General features: G+C 45.9%; 1 protein-coding gene across 1 annotated transcript in view; it reads left to right on the top strand.

Annotated features, from left to right (window-relative positions):
- Nucleotides 1-20,000, top strand: part of LOC311235659 (ras-specific guanine nucleotide-releasing factor 2-like) — a gene marked incomplete at its 5' end in the record, with an annotated part of 229,087 nt that overhangs the window by 74,467 nt on the left and 134,620 nt on the right. The window contains 2 exon segments of the mRNA XM_084323123.1: nucleotides 16,092-16,181; nucleotides 18,407-18,419. Coding sequence (XP_084179249.1) covers nucleotides 16,092-16,181; nucleotides 18,407-18,419 — 103 coding nt within the window.

The raw sequence follows: 20,000 nt of genomic DNA, 5'->3' as shown, positions 1-20,000 counted from the left end.
TCCTCTCGCCGTTGGAAGATGAGCGTGGAACAGATATTTTTCTATTATGGGATGTAGAAATACCTGATCCATTTCCAGGTTGTATAATAGTATATACGTCCAAATCATGTTGTTTATCGAGTTATTGGCAACGGATCGATATCCATTGTGTCGAGCTCGAGTCCCGGGACCTATAGCGAGTGATCGGACCAAATTGAAATGAGCACCAGCTTCCACTTCCCTGTTTCTTCCCTGGGTGATCCGCCGATCGGCCACCAGATGGCGCTCTTGAACCGTTAGAGAGTTGACAGGGGCTCACCAGTACATATAATGTCTCCGGGGGAGAAATATGATTTCGATCACAGATTTTTGAAATATTGATATCAAAGACGCTGTCCAGCGTCATCGGCAGAATAAGCATGGCGGCGAATGACGTGTTCCAGCGTCTTCGGCGATTAAAGTGTTAATATATATTTTTTTATATATATTTTTTTAATGTTGTGGGACTTGTACAGCACTTTGTTCAACTTTGTCAGTGCTGTAAAGTTTAAACCTTTTTAAATCTTAGACAAACAACACTTTGCTTTCATGAAATATTGTAAGCCGTCATTTGAGGCTTTATAAAAGCAGCACAATGAACACAAATATGTCAGTGCCGAGTCAGACCTCATCTTAAATAACAAACAGCATTGCTTGTTGTAGTTAACAAAGAGAGGCAGAGTTGATTTTGCTAAAAAAAATCGAATTTATTTTATTTTATTTTTTTAATAATCAAATTTTATTTTCATATTCGAATCCCATGCCCATCGAACGAAGCTTCGAAGCTTCGAAGTATTTAAGACAGCGCTATTAACACAATGGCGCCCGACCACAGAGTTGTTTTTGCTTTTATTCTATTTTAATAACCTATTCAAGGTCCCCGAGATGCACTGCAGATGTACCCTACTCTTTGAATTCGAGAAAGTGCAATACCGGCCAGATCCTCTTAGGGGCGCTATCGCGATAATGCAGTGTGCCCTGTGGCTGAACGGAGCAGTCTTTTTTTTTTTTACTTTCAATGGAGTTTTCAGTTAGCAGGATTCTGGATGTGCAGCATGTAGCTTGGATTACGTTTTCGATTGCGGATTTCACTATGCAATAAGGGGATTTATCATCAGCCAATGGACATATCGATCTACCAGATGACGATCGATAACGGGGAAAATGCTCGGGCGGATCCAACCGGCTCATGGTAAGATCTTTTTCACGTAAATTACAGCCCGAACGAGCCTTGTCATGATACGATACGATCGGCCTATGTGGCTACTTATACGAACACGGTTATTGGTAATCAATAATAAGAAACGACGTCCCCCGCCCCCCCCCCCCCCCCCCCCTTTCATGCATACATGCTTGAGGATCGTGCCGATCATATGCAGTTGAGTTTTAACTGTAGCATATGTATAACAGAAATGCCATTGGATATAATGGTAGTAGCTATTAGCCCTGTATCTCGCCTTCCAGGAAATATACTAGACCAAATCCCGTATAACGCTTATATTCACGGCGCTATAAAATGAGAACGTATTGATGATTTTTTTTTTCTTTAATCCATTTTGAAGGGACGGCTTATGGTCTCAATTGACAATGAGAATGGACAGATAGCAATACTATAAAGTATAGATTTAGCTCTACAAACAGCTCCACGTCTGTTTACATTAGCCGGTCCTCTAGAGATTTATTAGACGTATCCCAATGGCCCCGAATGTGTTAAATGGACTGTTATATCTTATTAAATTGTGGACATTTATTCATTCCCACTTATTAGACACTATTTCTGGTGGTAAAATGCGCGTACAAAGCAAAATACAGAATTCTGAAATATTAAAACGGAAAAAAATTAATTTGGAAAAAAAATTTATGGAATTTGGAAAAAAATTTAACAGATTTCATATGGCTCTAATAGATACAGATCCCACAAACAGAACAGCCAGTGCACCATACACTCCCCACATTTCCTCCTGTTTTAACTTTGGTTTATTCCCCTGATAATTCCTCCCATTAAATATGCCGTTATGCTAAAGTGTTCCTTACTAGTTTCACTTCAGTGATTGATATAACACATTGCATTTAATAGAAAATCTATAATACTACTACTAATAAAAGAAACATTGGGAAGTACTGCATTATACTCTAGCATGTCACAGTTCGAAGACATGCATACTCTGGCAATATTAAATATGGTAGTTGATGGTTTTAGCATTATTTAGTTCCCTCAATATATGTAGTTTCTAACAGGTTGTAAATAGTTCCACTGGATTCATCTTTGTAAATGTAGGATTAGCCACCAGAATCAAGATCCTAGGTGGTCTAGAACCTGAGTTACTGTTAAAGGTACCATGTTTTGCTATTCCTTTCACTATTTGGGCAATGTTACACAATTCCTGTGAGTCTATGGAACACATCTGTAATTTTCTTTTCTCCAAAAAATTTATTGTTTTGTATTTCTAATCAAGTACTCTAAAGCAGCATTTTTCCACTTCAAGATTTCAAGCTGTTTTGGGCTGGGCTCCGCCCATACTCGCAAAGCGCTTTGAGTGACAATCACCCACAGTCTGCACTGGCAGACAGAGAGAGACATAGAGAGATTGAGGGGGATACTAATTAATTTCGCCACGGAGGGCATAATCCCACGGAACAATGCATTGGTAACTTGTTTCAAATGACAATATATACCCCTGTGAATATTATTGCACGGATCGGAATACGGGCGCGCGCGTGGAAGCGTGCACAATGATATTTTGCAGCAGGTTGACAGTGATATGCGAGTGCTCTCGACAGCGTGTGTGTTTCCCCGCACGCGTGCGGTCAAGGAGTGTGTGTAAAAGATGCTCCCTCTCTCTCCCTCTCCCTCTCTATCTCTCTCCCTCTCTCGTTCTCTGCTCTCTCTGTCGGCACCAGCGCCACGTCAACCCGTTTGAGGAAGTGTCAGTATTTCCAGTCGCTCTGTTGTTGAGTGCGCTACAACCATAGAGGGGGCGTTAGTTATGCAGATCAGCAACACCTACTGACGTCAGGGAGCGAGTCGAAACAGAATGGCTTAGTTCACTGGGGGAGGATATTGTCTCAACTGAATTGGAGCAATCCGCCAAAATGAAATTAGAGACACAGACCCCATTGATACAAACCCCCATTGCTAGAAAACAATGCTAAACACTGGAAAAGGCTATTCATAAGACAGGGGACCTTTAAAATAACAGCAAGTGGTGGCCATTTTGGAAAATGGTTGCCATGGTTACCAGGGGACAAATCTACAATGCCAAAAATAACAGTGTCCCAAATGTTATCGTAAAGTGTCTATACATTAGTACTATTGATTGTAGTGCTAATCAGATGTATGTACAATATAATATTTAACATCGTTTATTTTTTTTTTAATCTCCCCCCCCCCCCCCCCCCTTCTTTTTCCATTTTTCTCCCATCCCAATGTTAGTCGTTATGCCAATTCCCAATCCCCCTTCCTGGTCGTTGCGCACTCTACCCCCTACCGTCGGTCTGGGAGGGCAGAGACTATCACATGCTTCCTCCGACACAAGCCCACCGCTTCTTTTCACCTGGCAGCGCGGACTCTCACTGGGAGAGTGTAACGTGTGGAAGGTCACACTACCTCTCCCAGATCCTTCCCTTGCTGTGCAGGCGCCCCGACCGAACTGTAGGAGTTGCTGTTTACAACGACCAGGACCCACCCTCGCCAGCTTCCCACCCGCTAACACTGCCAATTGTGTTAGTATGGACGGTCGGCCAAGCCAGAAGCACCACAGCTGGATTCGATCCCACTGTCTCTGTGGTGAATATTTAACATAGTTGTAATATAATATGTACAGTGATACAGGTATAAAGACAGTATGATCGAAGTCATACTGGCCAGCAGCGTAACTAGTAAGAGTAGGTAAGGGATATGTACAGATATAGATATAGTATCTACAGATATGTAAAAGCATTATGTGCAGGTACAGTAAGTACAGACAGATGTGGATAAATATACTGTATACAGTGAGAATAAATCTATATATACGGTATATACAGCATTATTGCACATTATTGCTATCATACAGTTACATTACTATCTGTCATTCCACTTGTCCTGTTCTTATCTTATCTACGTCCCTTACCCCACATCTCTCATATACTCTGTACCCCACTCACTCACTCACTCACTCACTCACTCACTCACTCACTCACTCACTCACTCACTCACTCACTCACTCACTCACTCACTCACTCACTCACTCACTCATTCACTCACTCACTCACTCACTCACTCACTCACTCACTCACTCACTCACTCACTCACTCACTCACTCACTCACTCACTCACTCACTCATTGATTCATTCACTCACACATTAGGATGACATCGAGCAATAAGCACATGGAAACAATTGACTTTAACACTACATTATATTTATCTATTATTAAAGAGATTTGCACTACATTCATACCTCATTTTCATTTGCACCTTACCTTAACGTTTTGTACCTCATTTTCTGCATTGTACCTCACTGTTTAGCTCACTGTACTTAGATTGTACCTAGGTTGTACTTTAGATTTTATATTGTATTGTATATTGTAGCCTATGTATATTGTATATTCCTCTTTACTTACTTTCTTACTTACTTTTTTTATACTCATACAGAACCAAGCATTTCACCGTAAAGTAAGTGTATTTTATTGTGACAATTAATAAACAAACTTGAAACTTGAACTTGAACTTGAAACTTGAACTTATCACTTATCACAGTGACGTCGTAGCGAAGCTAATGCTAACCGCTTCACAGCTTGTGGAACGATCATGTTAACCATGGCTATCTGGTGATTCGGAGGAGAGGGAAAGAAAGGGCTCAGCCTCTCGCTCGCCTAGCGCATGTGAAACTTCATTCTATGCGAGAATACTTCGCATCTATGACACTGTGTCCTGTATAAATACTTTCTAGAGAGATCCAGGCTCGGGCTTTATTATAACTCCATTTGTACTCTGAATCTCTCCCAGCTGCGACATGACGCTTCGTTAAATTCGACCCTCAATCAAAGACTCCGTTGTCGGCCTCTGTGAATAATGTGTTTAGATTGTTCTTTAGCAAGCTGTTTGGCATCAGATAGTAGCTGCCTGCTGTAGTGGACCAGCTGATCTCCCACACGTCCCACTAGTTCCATTGCCATCTCTAGTCTTTTATCTCTTTTTCATCTGTGCCAGTCATGGATGGGTAGTAATCGAGTATGCGTTCTAGTACTACCTACTCTACTAGGGAAATACTACTGTCCTTTATGTTTTTGCTGAAAAGAAACACTCAGATTATGCATTCTAGCAGTCTCTATTCCCCTCCATTTCAGTCCTCTTCTCAGTGGGCAGCTTCTGTGCCTGTAACAGGCGAGCAGTGGTGCATGAGCTTGTACCGTCCAACGAAATTCAGATCAAACTTTCAGACTAAGACGTTGCAGATCAAATATGAATAGCATAGTCATTTTACCGTTACAAATTTAACGAGCAAGCTGCCATTTTGTACACGCACACATTTTTATCACGATCTCACATGCATATATAAGGTCTTATTAACTACGGCGATTGTGGCTGCAATTCTGAATGTCTCGTTTCAAGAGGGAGGGTTCTTGTCACAGCTGAACTGCAGAAAAGGCGCAATGCCGATATTTAAAGAATGTTCAGTGTTGGGAACATTCTGTAAAAACTATGCAAAACACAGGAAAAGTCCCCTTTATGAAAAAACAACATAGTTCTTACTAGAATTAGATAGTTCTGTGCAACATCTGAACCTAATAGTAAATTAAACGCTTAATCCAATTGTTGTTTCAAGCCTTTCATCCTTGCTCATCCCTGGTTCGTAATGTAAAGCCACGCTTTACTAATTATCCAAGTGAGAGAAAAAATGCTAAATGGTCAAACAGACTATTTTTACATCTTCATTTGGATAATGTGATAGAAGAACAAGTTGGACATTCACTACACGGACTGACCATCGAGGAATTCAGCGGCCCTTTTAGCTAATCTTCCAATAAAGAAGGCCACAAAAAGGTTTCGTTTGGGATTTTTCCTGGAAACTCCTTCATGTCACTTAATGACATCAAAGCGCTTAGATGTTACCCCACGTGGCGCAAACATGTGCAGAAAGTTAATTATATTTATCCCAACCAGAGAGAAACCATCGGATTAAGCATTTAAGGTGCTAATACTTTATTATTATTAAATGGTTACATGGTTACACAAGGCATTTGTATTCTGATCTGGCTATTATTCAGATTATTAGTGGAATATTAGGCTCCATGTAAATGCAGTTACTGAATGAAATTCGCAAATCGCTTTTGTTGTCCAAGACTAGAAGACAACATGCTCTGACTGAAATGGCAGGACATCACCCCCACCCTCTGGCTTCCTGTACAATCTTGTGTCACCTTCAAGATCCTCCTGCTCACATATAAATCCCTACACACCACCGCCCCTCAATACCCATCCGACCTTCTCCACACCTACACCCCCTCCAGGAATATCCACTCCTCTGACACAGGCTTACTCACCATCCCACAAGCCAGGTTGCGAACCTTCAGGGACAGGGCTTTTAGTGTCGCTGCCCCCCCCCCCTTTGGAACACAAATGTAACAGTACTATACAGTACCTGTATGTCATGTATGTCCCTATGCCATAAATGTCATGTATGTTGTGTATGTCATAAATGCCACTATGAATTGAAAATGGGGGATCCTGATGTAAACAAGACAAACGTCTTTCTCTGGTCTGCATCCCCTTAACAATTGTGTGTATTGAGCCGTACTGTATTGTACCCATTCTGCAATCTGTTAATAAAGTTTTCATTCATTCATTCATTCAACTCCCTCCCCATGGAAATCCGAAATACTAATTATCTTGTCCACTTTAAAAACCTGCTGAAGACCCATCTCCCCACCCAGGCCTCTGGTCTCTGATGTTCCTGAGCATCCCCACCCAGGCCTCTGGTCTCTGGTGTTCCTGAGCATCCCCACCCAGGCCTCTGGTCTCCGATGTTCCTGAGCATCCCCACCCAGGCCTCTGGTCTCCGATGTTCCTGAGCATCCCCACCCAGGCCTCTGGTCTCTGATGCTCCTGAGCATCCCCACCCAGGCCTCTGGTCTCCGATGTTCCTGAGCATCCCCACCCAGGCCTGTGGTCTCTGATGTTCCTGAGCATCCCCACCCAGGCCTCTGGTCTCTGATGCTCCTGAGCATCCCCACCCAGGCCTCTGGTCTCCGATGTTCCTGAGCATCCCCACCCAGGCCTGTGGTCTCTGATGTTCCTGAGCATCCCCACCCAGGCCTCTGGTCTCTGGTGTTCCTGAGCATCCCCACCCAGGCCTCTGGTCTCCGATGTTCCTGAGCCTCCCCACCCAGGCCTCTGGTCTCTGATGTTCCTGAGCCTCCCCACCCAGGCCTCTGGTCTCTGATGTTCCTGAGCATCCCCACCCAGGCCTCTGGTCTCTGGTGTTCCTGAGCATCCCCACCCAGGCCTCTGGTCTCTGGTGTTCCTGAGCATCCCCACCCAGGCCTCTCAAGTCAAGTCAAGTCAAGAGTTTTAATTGTCACGGCATACAGGTATACAATGAAATGCGGGTGGTCTTGCCCGCAACGATGTGCAATACAGTGGTACATATAATAGAATCAAAAGAAGAAACAACATTGTGCAGTAACAGATAGCAGGTAACATGGAGTGACATCTCGGTATCTGTACATAGTTATTTACAGCGCATGTGTGACATGCTAGTTAGCTTTGGTAGTGCAATACACTGTTCCTGTTATTCTAATTTAAAGTGACCTTTCCTTTGGCCATAAGTGTGCGTGTGTGCGACATGAGTGTGTGCCCGCTCATGTTAAAGTGTTAAGTGGCTGCTCGTGTGTGAGCGTGCACAGTGTGCGTGTCGTGTGTGTGTTCATGTGTGCTTGTGTGTGGACAGTTCAATGTTCTGAGCACTCAATGTACATTGTTCATGGCTCTGATGGCCTGGGGGAAGAAGCTGAGCCTAAACCGCTCTGTCCTAGTAGCTGAGATTTGCAGGCGTCTGCCTGACCTCAGCAGCTGAAACAGGCTGTTATTGGGGTGGTGAGGGTCTTTCATTATCCTGCAGGCTCTGGATTTGCACCTCTTGTTGTATAGAACCTGCAGGGGGGGTAGTGCAATACCCGTGGTACGCTCGGCTGAGCGCACCACTTTCTGTAGGGCCTTCTTGTCCTGTGCCGTGCTGTTTCCATACCAGGCAGTGATGTTTCCGGTCAGGATGCTCTCTACAGCTCCTGAGTAGAAGGACTGGAGTATCTTCCCCGATACTCTGAACTTCCTTAACTGTCTCAGGTGGTAGAGACGCTGTTTCGCCTTCTTTACTACTGTGCCTATGTGTGTTGACCATGTCAGGTCCTCTGAGATGTGGACCCCCAGGTACTTGAAGCTGCTCACCCTGTCCACGGTAGCCCCGTTTATCATCAGTGGTGTGTGTGTCTCCTGCTGTCCTCTCCTATAATCCACGATCAGTTCCTTGGTTTTGCCAATGTTCAGGAGCAGGCTGTTGTCCTGGCACCAGCGTTCCAGTACCTCCACCTCCTCCCGGTAGGCCTTCTCGTCGTTGTCCGAGATCAGCCCCACCACCACCGTGTCATCTGCGAACTTCACTATGGAGTTGGAGCTGAACTTGGCCACACAGTCGTGTGTGTAGAGTGAGTACAGCAGGGGGCTCAGAACACAGCCCTGGGGGGACCCGATGCTCAGGGTGATGGTGTTGGAGGTCTGACCCCCCACCCTGACCGCCTGGGGTCTTTCGCTCAGAAAGTCCAGTACCCAGGCGCTCAGGGCGGAGCTCAGACCTAGCTCGATCAGCTTGTCCACCAGTCTGGTGGGGACTATGGTGTTGAACGCTGAGCTGTAGTCAATGAACAACAGTCTCACATAGCCCCCCTTCTGACGGTCAAGGTGCGAGAGGGTGCTGTGCAGTACCTGGGAGACCGCGTCGTCGGTGGACCTGTTTGTCCTGTATGCAAATTGCATAGGGTCCATATCACTGGGGAGGGAGGCACAAATGTGGTCCTTGACCAGCCTCTCGAAACATTTCATGACCACAGAGGTGAGTGCCACCGGTCTGTAGTCATTTGGACATGCTGGGGAGGGTTTCTTCGGCACAGGGATGATGGTAGACCTCTTGAAGCAGGCAGGGACCACTGACTCCGCCAGTGATTGATTAAATATGACGGTGAACACAGGGGCCAGCTGGTTGGCACAGGTCTTGAGTATACGTCCTGTTATGCCATCTGGGCCAGCAGCCTTCCTGGTGTTCACCTGCATAAATGCTCTTCTCACACTGTGTTCCGACAACGAGAGAGCGTCCCCCCCCCCCTCGCGGTTGCCCCCCCCCCCTCCACAACAGCCGGCGCGCCAGTGACGTCACTAGCCGGAGAGCCAGCAGCGCCACTGTCTACACCAAACCGAGCGTAGAAGGTGTTGAGCTTGTCCGCGAGGGAGGCGTCGTCGCTCCCCATTGACGGGGCGCTGACTTTATAGTCAGTTATTGACTTCAGTCCCTGCCATAATCCTCTTGTGTCGTTTTGTGCCATTTGTGTCTCCAGTTTGTCAGCATATGTCCTCTTAGCAAGTTTGACTGCTTTGCGTAGAGTATAGACTGAAGCCTTATACTCCTCCATGTTTCCTGACTCTCTACCCAGGTTGTAGGCGGTGGTACGAGAGTTCAGAGCTGCTCTAATAGTGCTATCCACCCACGGTTTCTGGTTTGGGAAAATCCGCACCGTTTTCCTGAGGACAATACCATCAGCTATTGTTGTTATGTAGCACACCACTATGTCTGCTAATTCACTGACGTCACTGGCACTTCCTATGAACATATCCCAGTCCGTGTCTGCAAGCACGTCCTTGAGCGTGGCCTCTGATTCGTCGGTCCACTTCTTAGTCTCACGTGACACGACGGCGTCACGTGATCTCTGTTGATATGCCGGAAATAGCAAGATGGAGTCATGATCCTGAGCATCCCCACCCAGGCCTCTGGTCTCCGATGTTCCTGAGCATCCCCACCCAGGCCTCTGGTCTCTGGTGTTCCTGAGCATCCCCACCCAGGCCTGTGGTCTCTGATGTTCCTGAGCATCCCCACCCAGGCCTCTGGTCTCTGGTGTTCCTGAGCATCCCCACCCAGGCCTCTGGTCTCCGATGTTCCTGAGCCTCCCCACCCAGGCCTCTGGTCTCTGATGTTCCTGAGCCTCCCCACCCAGGCCTCTGGTCTCTGATGTTCCTGAGCATCCCCACCCAGGCCTCTGGTCTCTGGTGTTCCTGAGCATCCCCACCCAGGCCTCTGGTCTCTGGTGTTCCTGAGCATCCCCACCCAGGCCTCTGGTCTCTGATGCTCCTGAGCATCCCCACCCAGGCCTCTGGTCTCTGATGCTCCTGAGCATCCCCACCCAGGCCTCTGGTCTCTGATGTTCCTGAGCATCCCCACCCAGGCCTCTGGTCTCTGGTGTTCCTGAGCCTCCCCACCCAGGCCTCTGGTCTCTGGTGTTCCTGAGCATCCCATTCATTCAGTTTGTTCTATTTTGTTCTGTTCTGTTTTTGTATCTTGTTTCCTAGTTTAGGTCACCGTTATCCTCTCCTCTCCCCCTTTTTATTGCAAAGCGCCTTATAAAGTGCTATATAAATTCAAGCCATTATTATTATTATGATGACTCTGGTGTCCTCTGGACAAATGTTACTGGAAATGTCCGCCTATAATACCGACAACGATTTAGGCTACTCATGGTGCCGTGTACAGATGTAGTCGCACACTCGTAGCCTTAAGAAAATAATCTATTAAATATACAGACGTTTCCACTTCTTCAGGGGTATCGCACGGCATAATATCTGCTGTGGGGACCACTGAGCTACTGTGTGTCTCCGTCGTTCACGCGGATGCCCCCCCTGTTTATGTGCCACTGGGTGCACCATGTTCATTAGCAGGATGGCGAGCGGTGCTGATAATGAAGCCACTAGCACAAAACACTTTACATTAGGACAGATCAGCTCCGTGTAATGGGGTTGCTCATGAATAAAGGATTATACTTGGCAATACAAAATGTGGAATTGGCTCATTATAGCACACTCTTGATATTGTGTGTGTGTGTGTGTGTGTGTGTGTGTGTGTGTGTGTGTGTGTGTGTGTGTGTGTGTGTGTGTGTGTGTGTGTGTGTGTGTGTGTGTGTGTGTGTGTGTGTGTGTGTGTGTGTGTGTGTGTGTGTGTGTGTGTGTGTGTGCGTGCGTGCGTGCGTGCGTGCGTGCGTGCGTGCGTGCGTGCGTGCGTGCGTGCGTGCGTGCGTGCGTGCGTGCGTGCGTGCGTGCGTGCGTGCGTGCGTGCGTGTGCGTGTGTACTTCTCTGATAATGAATAATTAAACCAAGTGGCCACTGTAACTGTCAGTGACGGCGGGTAAACACACTCTAATTGTTGTCATTTGTTTGACTGAGCAGGTAAATAAGGAAATGGAGATTCGGCTGTGAGGCTGATTTGGCTCCGTATTTCATACTCTCTGATATATAAATGACTGTCTGTCCATATCCTGGCCTCTTGTGCATTGTCTGCACAGGAAGTTAGAGTTACACTACCTAGGAAACCCGCTTTCCAGTTCAGATTGAATTAGGTCCTGTGTTGTTTACCCCTCACTGTGTTTTATTAGCTTCATCTCAATAACCTACGCGAGGAGGATAATGGTTTCATTATCCGTTTCTGAAACTTTCGCTGCAATAAAATCAACACTTTCAACCGGTTAATAACGTTACAGGTTTGGCATCTCCCTGGCGCCTCTGCGGGGGGGTGTCTCATTTCTCCGGTGTATTCGCTCCTGTCCCTGAACCTGTGAGCTGACACTAAATGTGCCGTGGGCGGGTGGCTTTTCTTTCTACCAGACGGAAAGAAATCCTGGTATCCAGACGCTAAGTTTAATGTAGGTAGGAAATCATGGATACAAAAAGAAAAAATCACAGTATTAACCCTTTCACTACCACACTACTACTCGGCAGACCACTTCTTCGTTCTCCGCACGGACCGGACGGCAGAAGAGTCACTAAAGAAGAAAGGAGGCGGCATTGCCTTCATGATAAACAAGGAGTGGTGCGATTTAGGCAACACAAAGGAACTGTCTAACCACTGCTCCCCAGACCTGGAGTTTATCACGATAAAATGTCGACCCTTCTTCCTCCCAAGAGAGTTAACGTCCATCATCCTCATCGGAGTGTACATTCCACCACACGCGAACACTGGGGTCGCACTTTCAAAACTTCACGACGAGGTAAACAAACTCCAGACAGCTAATGTTGACGCTGCCATTTTGGTTCTGGGTGATTTCAACAGCGCGCGTCTTAAAAAGGTGTTGCCGAATTTCTATCAGCATGTGACCTGTCCCACCAGAGGCGAGAACATATTAGACCATGTATACTCGCAATTTAAGAATGGGTACAAGTCACAGGCTCTTAGTCCATTCGGTAAAAGCGATCACGCCGCCATCTTTCTTTTGCCAAAGTACAAACAAAGTCTCAAGCGAACGCCGGTGGTCTCGCGAGAGGTTAAGCGTTGGGCCGTGACGTCAGAGGAGTCACTCCAAGCTGCACTTGGATGCACAGACTGGAGTGTATTCCGTGATAACACGGCCAATATTAACGAATACACCGAAACGGTGATTGACTATGTCTGTACTCTGGTAGAAGAAACAATCCCCTCCACCAAAATTAAAATCTACCCAAATCAAAAGCCCTGGGTAGACAAATCCGTCCGTGAGGCTCTGAAAGTGCGCACATCAGCATACAACACCGGGCTGGTGACAGGCAACATGGAAGAACACAAGATGGCAAGATACAACGTCAGGAGAGCAGTAATAGAGGCAAAACGGCGTTACAGGGATAAAGTTGAACTTCAGTTTGAACAGGCTGACTCTAGAGGCATGTGGCAGGGCCTCAGAACAATGACAGACTACAAAGGCACCCCCCTCAAACTGAACAGTGACATCTCCTTAGCAAATGATCTCAATTCCTTCTATGCGAGGTTTGAGGCTGTGAATAACAACACCAGCCTACAAACCATGGCAATGGGGGGAGGGGGGGGGGTCTGCTGATGGAGACTCAGTGTTCAGGGTAACAGAGCATGAGGTGAGACGGATCTTTAAAAAAGTGAATATCAGGAAGGCAGCAGGACCGGACGGCATCCCCGGCCGCGTCCTAAAAGTCTGTGCCGACCAACTGGTCCCGGTATTCACTGACATCTTCAACCTGTCCTTGGAACAGGCTGTCATCCCCACCTGTCTGAAGAAGTCCACCATCATCCCTGTACCCAAAAAATCTACGCCCGCTTGCCTCAACGACTACCGCCCTGTAGCCCTCACCTCTATAGCCATGAAGTGCTTTGAGAAGCTAGTGAAGGGCTACATCTGTTCCTCCCTCCCCATCAACCTGGACCCTCTGCAATTTGCATATCGCCCCAACAGGTCCACGGAGGACGCCATAGCCCATGTGCTGCACACAGCAGCATCACACCTGGACAAGAGGCAGGGGAACTATGTGAGAATGCTGTTCATCGACTACAGCTCAGCATTCAATACCATAGTCCCCTCCAAACTCATAGCCAAGCTCAGGGACCTGGGCTTGGACTATGACCTCTGCCAGTGGGTCTTGGACTTCCTGACGGGCAGACCCCAGGTGGTAAGAGCCGGCAACTGCACCTCCTCATCCATCACGCTCAACATAGGGGCCCCCCAGGGCTGTGTTCTGAGCCCCCTCCTCTACTCCCTGTACACACATGACTGCGTAGCACAGCGGAACAACAACACCATCATCAAATTTGCTGATGACACAGTAGTGGTGGGCCTGATCTCTGCCAACGACGAAAGGGCCTACCTGGAAGAGGTAGAGAACCTGTCACAGTGGTGTCAGGAGAACTGCCTCTCCCTGAACGTCAGCAAAACAAAAGAGATGATTGTGGACTTCAGGAGGTCGGGGGTCAAGGACTACAGCCCCCTCAGCATCGACCGGGCACCGGTTGAGAGAGTGAACAGTTTCAAGTACCTCGGAGCCCACATATCCGAGGACTTGACATGGACCACACACATTGACAGTGTTGTGAAGAAGGCACGACAACGCCTCTACTTCCTCAGGCGCCTAAGGAAGTTCCAAGTCAGTCAGAAGATCCTTAGGAACTTCTACTCATGTACAATAGAGAGCATCCTGACCGGCAACATCACCTCCTGGTTTGGGAATAGCACTGCACAAGACCGCAGCAGACTACAAAGAGTGACACGTTCAGCCGAACGCACAATTGGAGGGGGGCTTCCCACCCTCCAGAACATTTACAACAAGCGGTGCAAGGGGAAGGCTAAGAGAATTATTAAGGACTCGAGCCACCCGAACAACTGCCTCTTTGAACTGCTGCGGTCAGGCAAGCGATACCGGAGTCTTAAGGCGAGCACAGAAAGACTCAGAAGAAGCTTCTATCCCCAGGCCATCAGGCTGCTAAACGAACAATAATCACTATGCAACAACCATCAAATGCACACAGCACACACACCCACACGCACACACTCACTCAAACAAACAACACACTGCAGCACCCACTCTCCACACTTTAGATCACACAAACACACTTACACTTTATATTTATTGATAAAGGATTTGCACTACAACTCGTACACCTACTGTGAATTGTACCTAAATTGCACCTCGTCCCATTTCTCCATTTCTGCCTTGCACTATATAGTATTGTATATTAGTACACTGCACAGTATTGTATATTGTATGGTAACTACGTCTATTCTGCATCGAACATTGTACATATGTCTAAACTGAGCACTGTGACCTCATTTTTTTACTTCTAATTTTACTATGTTATTTTATTTCATACTTATCTTGTCTTGCACAGTCTCTGGAGCGCAACAGTAAGAAGCATTTTGTATAAAAGTATTCTGTACTTCTGTATGACAACTATTAAAGAAACTTGAAACTTGAAACTTGAAAGTATTGTCTGTATTGTCGTGAAAGGGTTAACCATTTGGTAGTGTGGTAGTGAAAGGGTTAAGACTGTGTGTGGGGGGGTGGGGGGGTGGGGGGACTGAGATAGAGAACTGAAATTCTACCTTCTATGATTTTCAGTTTCAACTTTCTCATGACATGAATTGTTAGCTCGCTAAATCCTCATTGCCACCATTAGCCAAGCAGAAAGACTCACATTGTACAAATATTCCCACCCCTACGAATGAGCCATTGCTGTACAGCTTAGTGTAATCTGTGATTGTTTCCATGGGTCTGCAGGTTTTCCGAGAACAATTTAATATTCAACAGCTACAACTGACAGTACAGACAAGGTGTTTGATCTTAGCCGTGTCACTGCACCGGAGTCCTTCCTGCCCCACCCAGCCCCACCCAGCCCCACCCAGCCCCACCCAGCCCAATCCAGTCCAAGCACGTGGAAGCCTTGATTTGCTTACACTGTCACAAGCTGATAACACACTGTGATTGAACTCTCTCTCTCTCTCTCTCTCTCTCTCTCTCTCTCTCTCTCTCTCTCTCTCTCTCTCTCTCTCTCTCTCTCTCTCTCTCTCTCTCTCTCTCTCTCTCTCTCTCTCTCTCTCTCCCTCTCTCCTCTCTCTCTCTCCCCCTCTCTCCTCTATCTCTCTCCCCCTCCCCCCTCTCTCTCTCCTCTCTCTCTCTATCTCTCTCTCCCTCACTCTCTCTCATCTCTCTCTCTCCCTCACTCTTTCCCTCTCGCTCCTCTCTCTCTCTCCCCCTCTCGCTCTCTGTGTGAGTGAGGGCATGGGATTGATAATGAAGAGGAAGTTAGATGCCTATCTCATTTGGAAATGCCCACACTGCACTGTGCACACTCACTCATATTATGACAATGACATTTAGCCAAGCTTTCGTGAATTATAGCCCATTATGTGCTTAATTGCCCTCTGCCCAATCACATCACAGCTTTTGCAAACAGGATGAGGTTTGACCAAGATAACTACAACATGCAATACCTGGCCTTCATCAGTGGGACATGACACTAACAGTAGGACGTTTCTTTGTGTTCCTTTTGTCCTCCTCAAAGATCATCGCTCTGAACAAAACCAAGGAGCGAATGCGTCCTTATCATGTAAACCAAGAGAATGAGGATCCAGATATAAAAAAGATCAAAAAGGTAAATAAGTCAACACACCTGTTGTTTACGGTTTGTTATAATGATTCCTATAGTGTGTGTGTGTGTGTGTGTGTGTGTGTGTGTGTGTGTGTGTGTGTGTGTGTGTGTGTGTGTGTGTGTGTGTGTGTGTGTGTGGCTGTGTGCTGTTGGGTGGGAGGAGGTGGCGGGGGAGCCCCGCGGTCCAGGGCTCTTTTCATTCTTGCACGAGGAAGGATAATAATGATGATCTAGCGTTGATTTCAGGAAGATTCGATAATCAGGCGAAAAATTACAACGTGTTTAGTGTATTCCACTAATACTCATATTCAAAACGGTATAAAACGGAAATATACTGATGAAAAAACAATCCGTTTCGTACATGTTGACTGGAAGCAACTCACTGATAATCGACGGGTGTATTAGACCCATAGCTATAATTTAAGATATATTTTAAGCACTTGCAAATCTCGCAGTCCCCCCATTGATTAAAGCGGCAGCGTTCTAGCGCCCTCTCGCTCACTTAAGCGATGGCGCAGAATGAGTTAATAGTAATCAAGTTGTGGTCAGTGTGTATTAACCTCTTAAGCCGTAGCCTTATTTTCAGAAAATTTGCCTAAAAGTACATACCCAAGTAAATAGAAGATTGCTCCACTTCTACAAGGTCCATTTGCATGTTATTTGTATCTAGGGTCATCTATGGACCTCAGGCAATGTATTCCCAGTGTCAGAAATATCAGAAAGTGTATGTTACTATGCTTGAGTAAATTGTAATAAACCAAAGGAGAATATAAATTATTATTAGTTTATTTCTCTAGACGTTCACATAAATGTAAAGAAACAATATACGTTGTATTTTATGGCAATAATGTTCAGGTTTGTTCGACCTGTGAGATATAATCACGATTTTCACGCCAATATATCAAGCGGCTACAGCTTTGACTGTGGCTGGTGTGAGCTGGGTAGTGTAGTTTTATGAAATTCCTAGTTTTATGAAATTCATCGAAAGCGCTCATGGGTCTCCTCTTTCTTAGGACTACAACGATTCCATGACGGCATCATGTCCTTGCATCTAAATCATCCGGTGTCCGATGCAATGCACAGAGATTTTTATAAGATCATATTTCGCTAATAACACTTAAAACATTGCTAAACAAACGTAGTACTGAAAATATACACTTTGACTTCTGTTTTGATAGGGTTAGGGTCTACATTTGAAAAATAAACACAACATCACTTCATATGGACTGTATTGATCTATTTGTGACGTGAAATAAATCTCATACCGGTACCGGGCAACAAGAGGTTAAAGAGACACTATGCAATTTGTCGTACATTGTTTCATGTAATTGGCCAGTTTGTGATGCACACTAAAGAATCTGATATGCTTTCACGTAAATTCTGTGAATAAATACACAATTCCTGATTTTTGCCTTTCTATGGGTATTTCTTCTTCTTCAGTTACACAGATATCGCAATGTATTATAGATAACAGTTCTTGCATTGATTCATCGTGTATCATGACATTATTGTTATTGAGGGCCAAACATCAATATCGTATCGTATCGTATCCTGAGTCACTTATATCGTCCCACCCCTAACACTCACACTCACATACACATACTGTACTGTACAATGCAGCCCCTCAATGACGTCAAGGTCTGTACCTCATACATGTCTCATTTGCCTTCTTGCCACCCCATCACACACACACACACACACACACACACACACACACACACACACACACACACACACACACACACACACAACCACACACATACAAACACCTTTCCTTGTGTAAGAACCCCCGCTCGTCCTTATCTCGTGCTGCACTGCACACACACCCAATTGACAGACAATGACCACCAAGACAAAAAGGCCATCCCCTAATTTCGCCTCCTGAAATCAGCGGCTTCTGCCGATAAGACTACAGATCACCAGGGAGACGGGCAGCGGCTGCAGGGGCGCATTGTTGAGAGACAAAGAGGAGCGATTAGCCGTGCGGCCCTCATAGGCGCAGTAAGGAATGTTTGGAGACTCGTGATGAAAACAATGACAACAACCTGATAGGTTAACCTTTACCCAGAGTGGGTTTGCTGAGCAGAGATGCTCTTTTTCAGCAATGCTCTGCATCACACTCGCTCATCTCCGTTACATCTGCTATACCCCTAGCTTTGTTTGTGTACAGTGTCTTTAATAATGGATTATGCCAGGAAGTCATTATTTTTCTCCTTCCTATGTTACAGTTTTTCCCCCTCAGTCAGTCGCTTCGATGCATTTCTTGAGACTCTAACCTTGTCGCCGTCGGTTGTGTGATAGTAAAGGGTTAACCTTCTGTCGTGTGGCAGTGAAAGGGTTAACCGGCTGACGTGTGGCAGTGAAAGGGTTAACCCTCTATGTATTGTCGCAGTGAAAGGGTTAAGCGTTTTGGTAGTGCGGCAGTGAAAGGGTTAACAGTGTCTCAAAACACCACAACATTAAGGCAATTGGCCCATACACTATGTCACTTATCATACACTGTCACTTCTCATACGCTATGTCACTTCTCATACACTATGTCACTTCTCATACACTATGTCACTTCTCTTTTTTTTTATCCACTTTTTCTCCCATTTCTATATTTTCTCCCATCCCAATTTTCGTATCATCCAATTCAACCCTCCCCTGTCACGAACGCTGTTTCTTGCCTCCCACAAGCCGGCTGAAATGTGGACTAAGTCATACATAGCACAAGTCCCATCCGGTACTTGAGGTAACAGCAGTCGCATCTTTTCACCTGCGCAGCTCGATCTCTCAGTGGCGAGGAGTAACGCGTGGGAGGCTCACGCTGCCCCCGACACTTCCTGATTCTACTGCGCAGGCGCACCAACCGACCTGTAGGAGTCGCTGTCCACAACGCCCGATCCCCACCCATCAGTTTCCCACCCCCTAATACGGCCAATGTGTATTAGTACGGACGACCAGCTAAACTGAAAGCAAATGTTGAGCGCTGGGCTCGAACAGGCAAGCCCAGCGTCTCCAGATTTTGTGGCGAGCGCCTTGCCCACTACGCCACGTAGCCGCCCACACTATGTCACTTCTCATACACTATGTCACTTCTCATACACTATGTCACTTCTCATACACTATGTCACTTCTCATACGCTATGTCACTTCTCATACGATATGTCACTTATCATACGCTATGTCACTTCTCATACGCTATGTCACTTCTCATACACTATGTCACTTCTCATACACTATGTCACTTCTCATACTCTATGTCACTTCTCATACACTATGTCACTTCTCATACACTATGTCACTTCTCATACTCTGTCACTTCTCATACTCTGTCACTTCTCATACTTTGTCACTTCTCATACACTATGTCACTTCTCATACTCTGTCACTTCTCATACACTATGTCACTTCTCATACTCTGTCACTTCTCATACACTATGTCACTTCTCAAACTCTGTCACTTCTCATACGCTATGTCACTTCTCATACACTATGTCACTTCTCATATGCTATGTCACTTCTCATACACTATGTCACTTATCATACACTATGTCACTTCTCATACACTATGTCACTTCTCATACACTGTCACTTCTCATACGATATGTCACTTCTCATACACTATGTCACTTATCATACACTATGTCACTTCTCATACACTATGTCACTTCTCATACGATATGTCACTTCTCATACACTATGTCACTTCTCATACGATATGTCACTTCTCATACACTATGAATGAATGAATGACCTTTATTTATAGAGCACCCTTCACAGCACGAATGCACAGGGTGCTTTACACTACAGCTTAATATAAAAACACAATAAAAACAA

The sequence above is a fragment of the Notolepis coatsorum genome (genome assembly GCF_963971535.1).
Source record: "Notolepis coatsorum genome assembly, chromosome: 10".
Taxonomy (NCBI): Eukaryota; Metazoa; Chordata; class Actinopteri; order Aulopiformes; family Paralepididae; genus Notolepis; species Notolepis coatsorum.
Note: the sequence above shows the minus strand (reverse complement) of the source record. Positions and strands in the feature narration are given on the sequence as shown.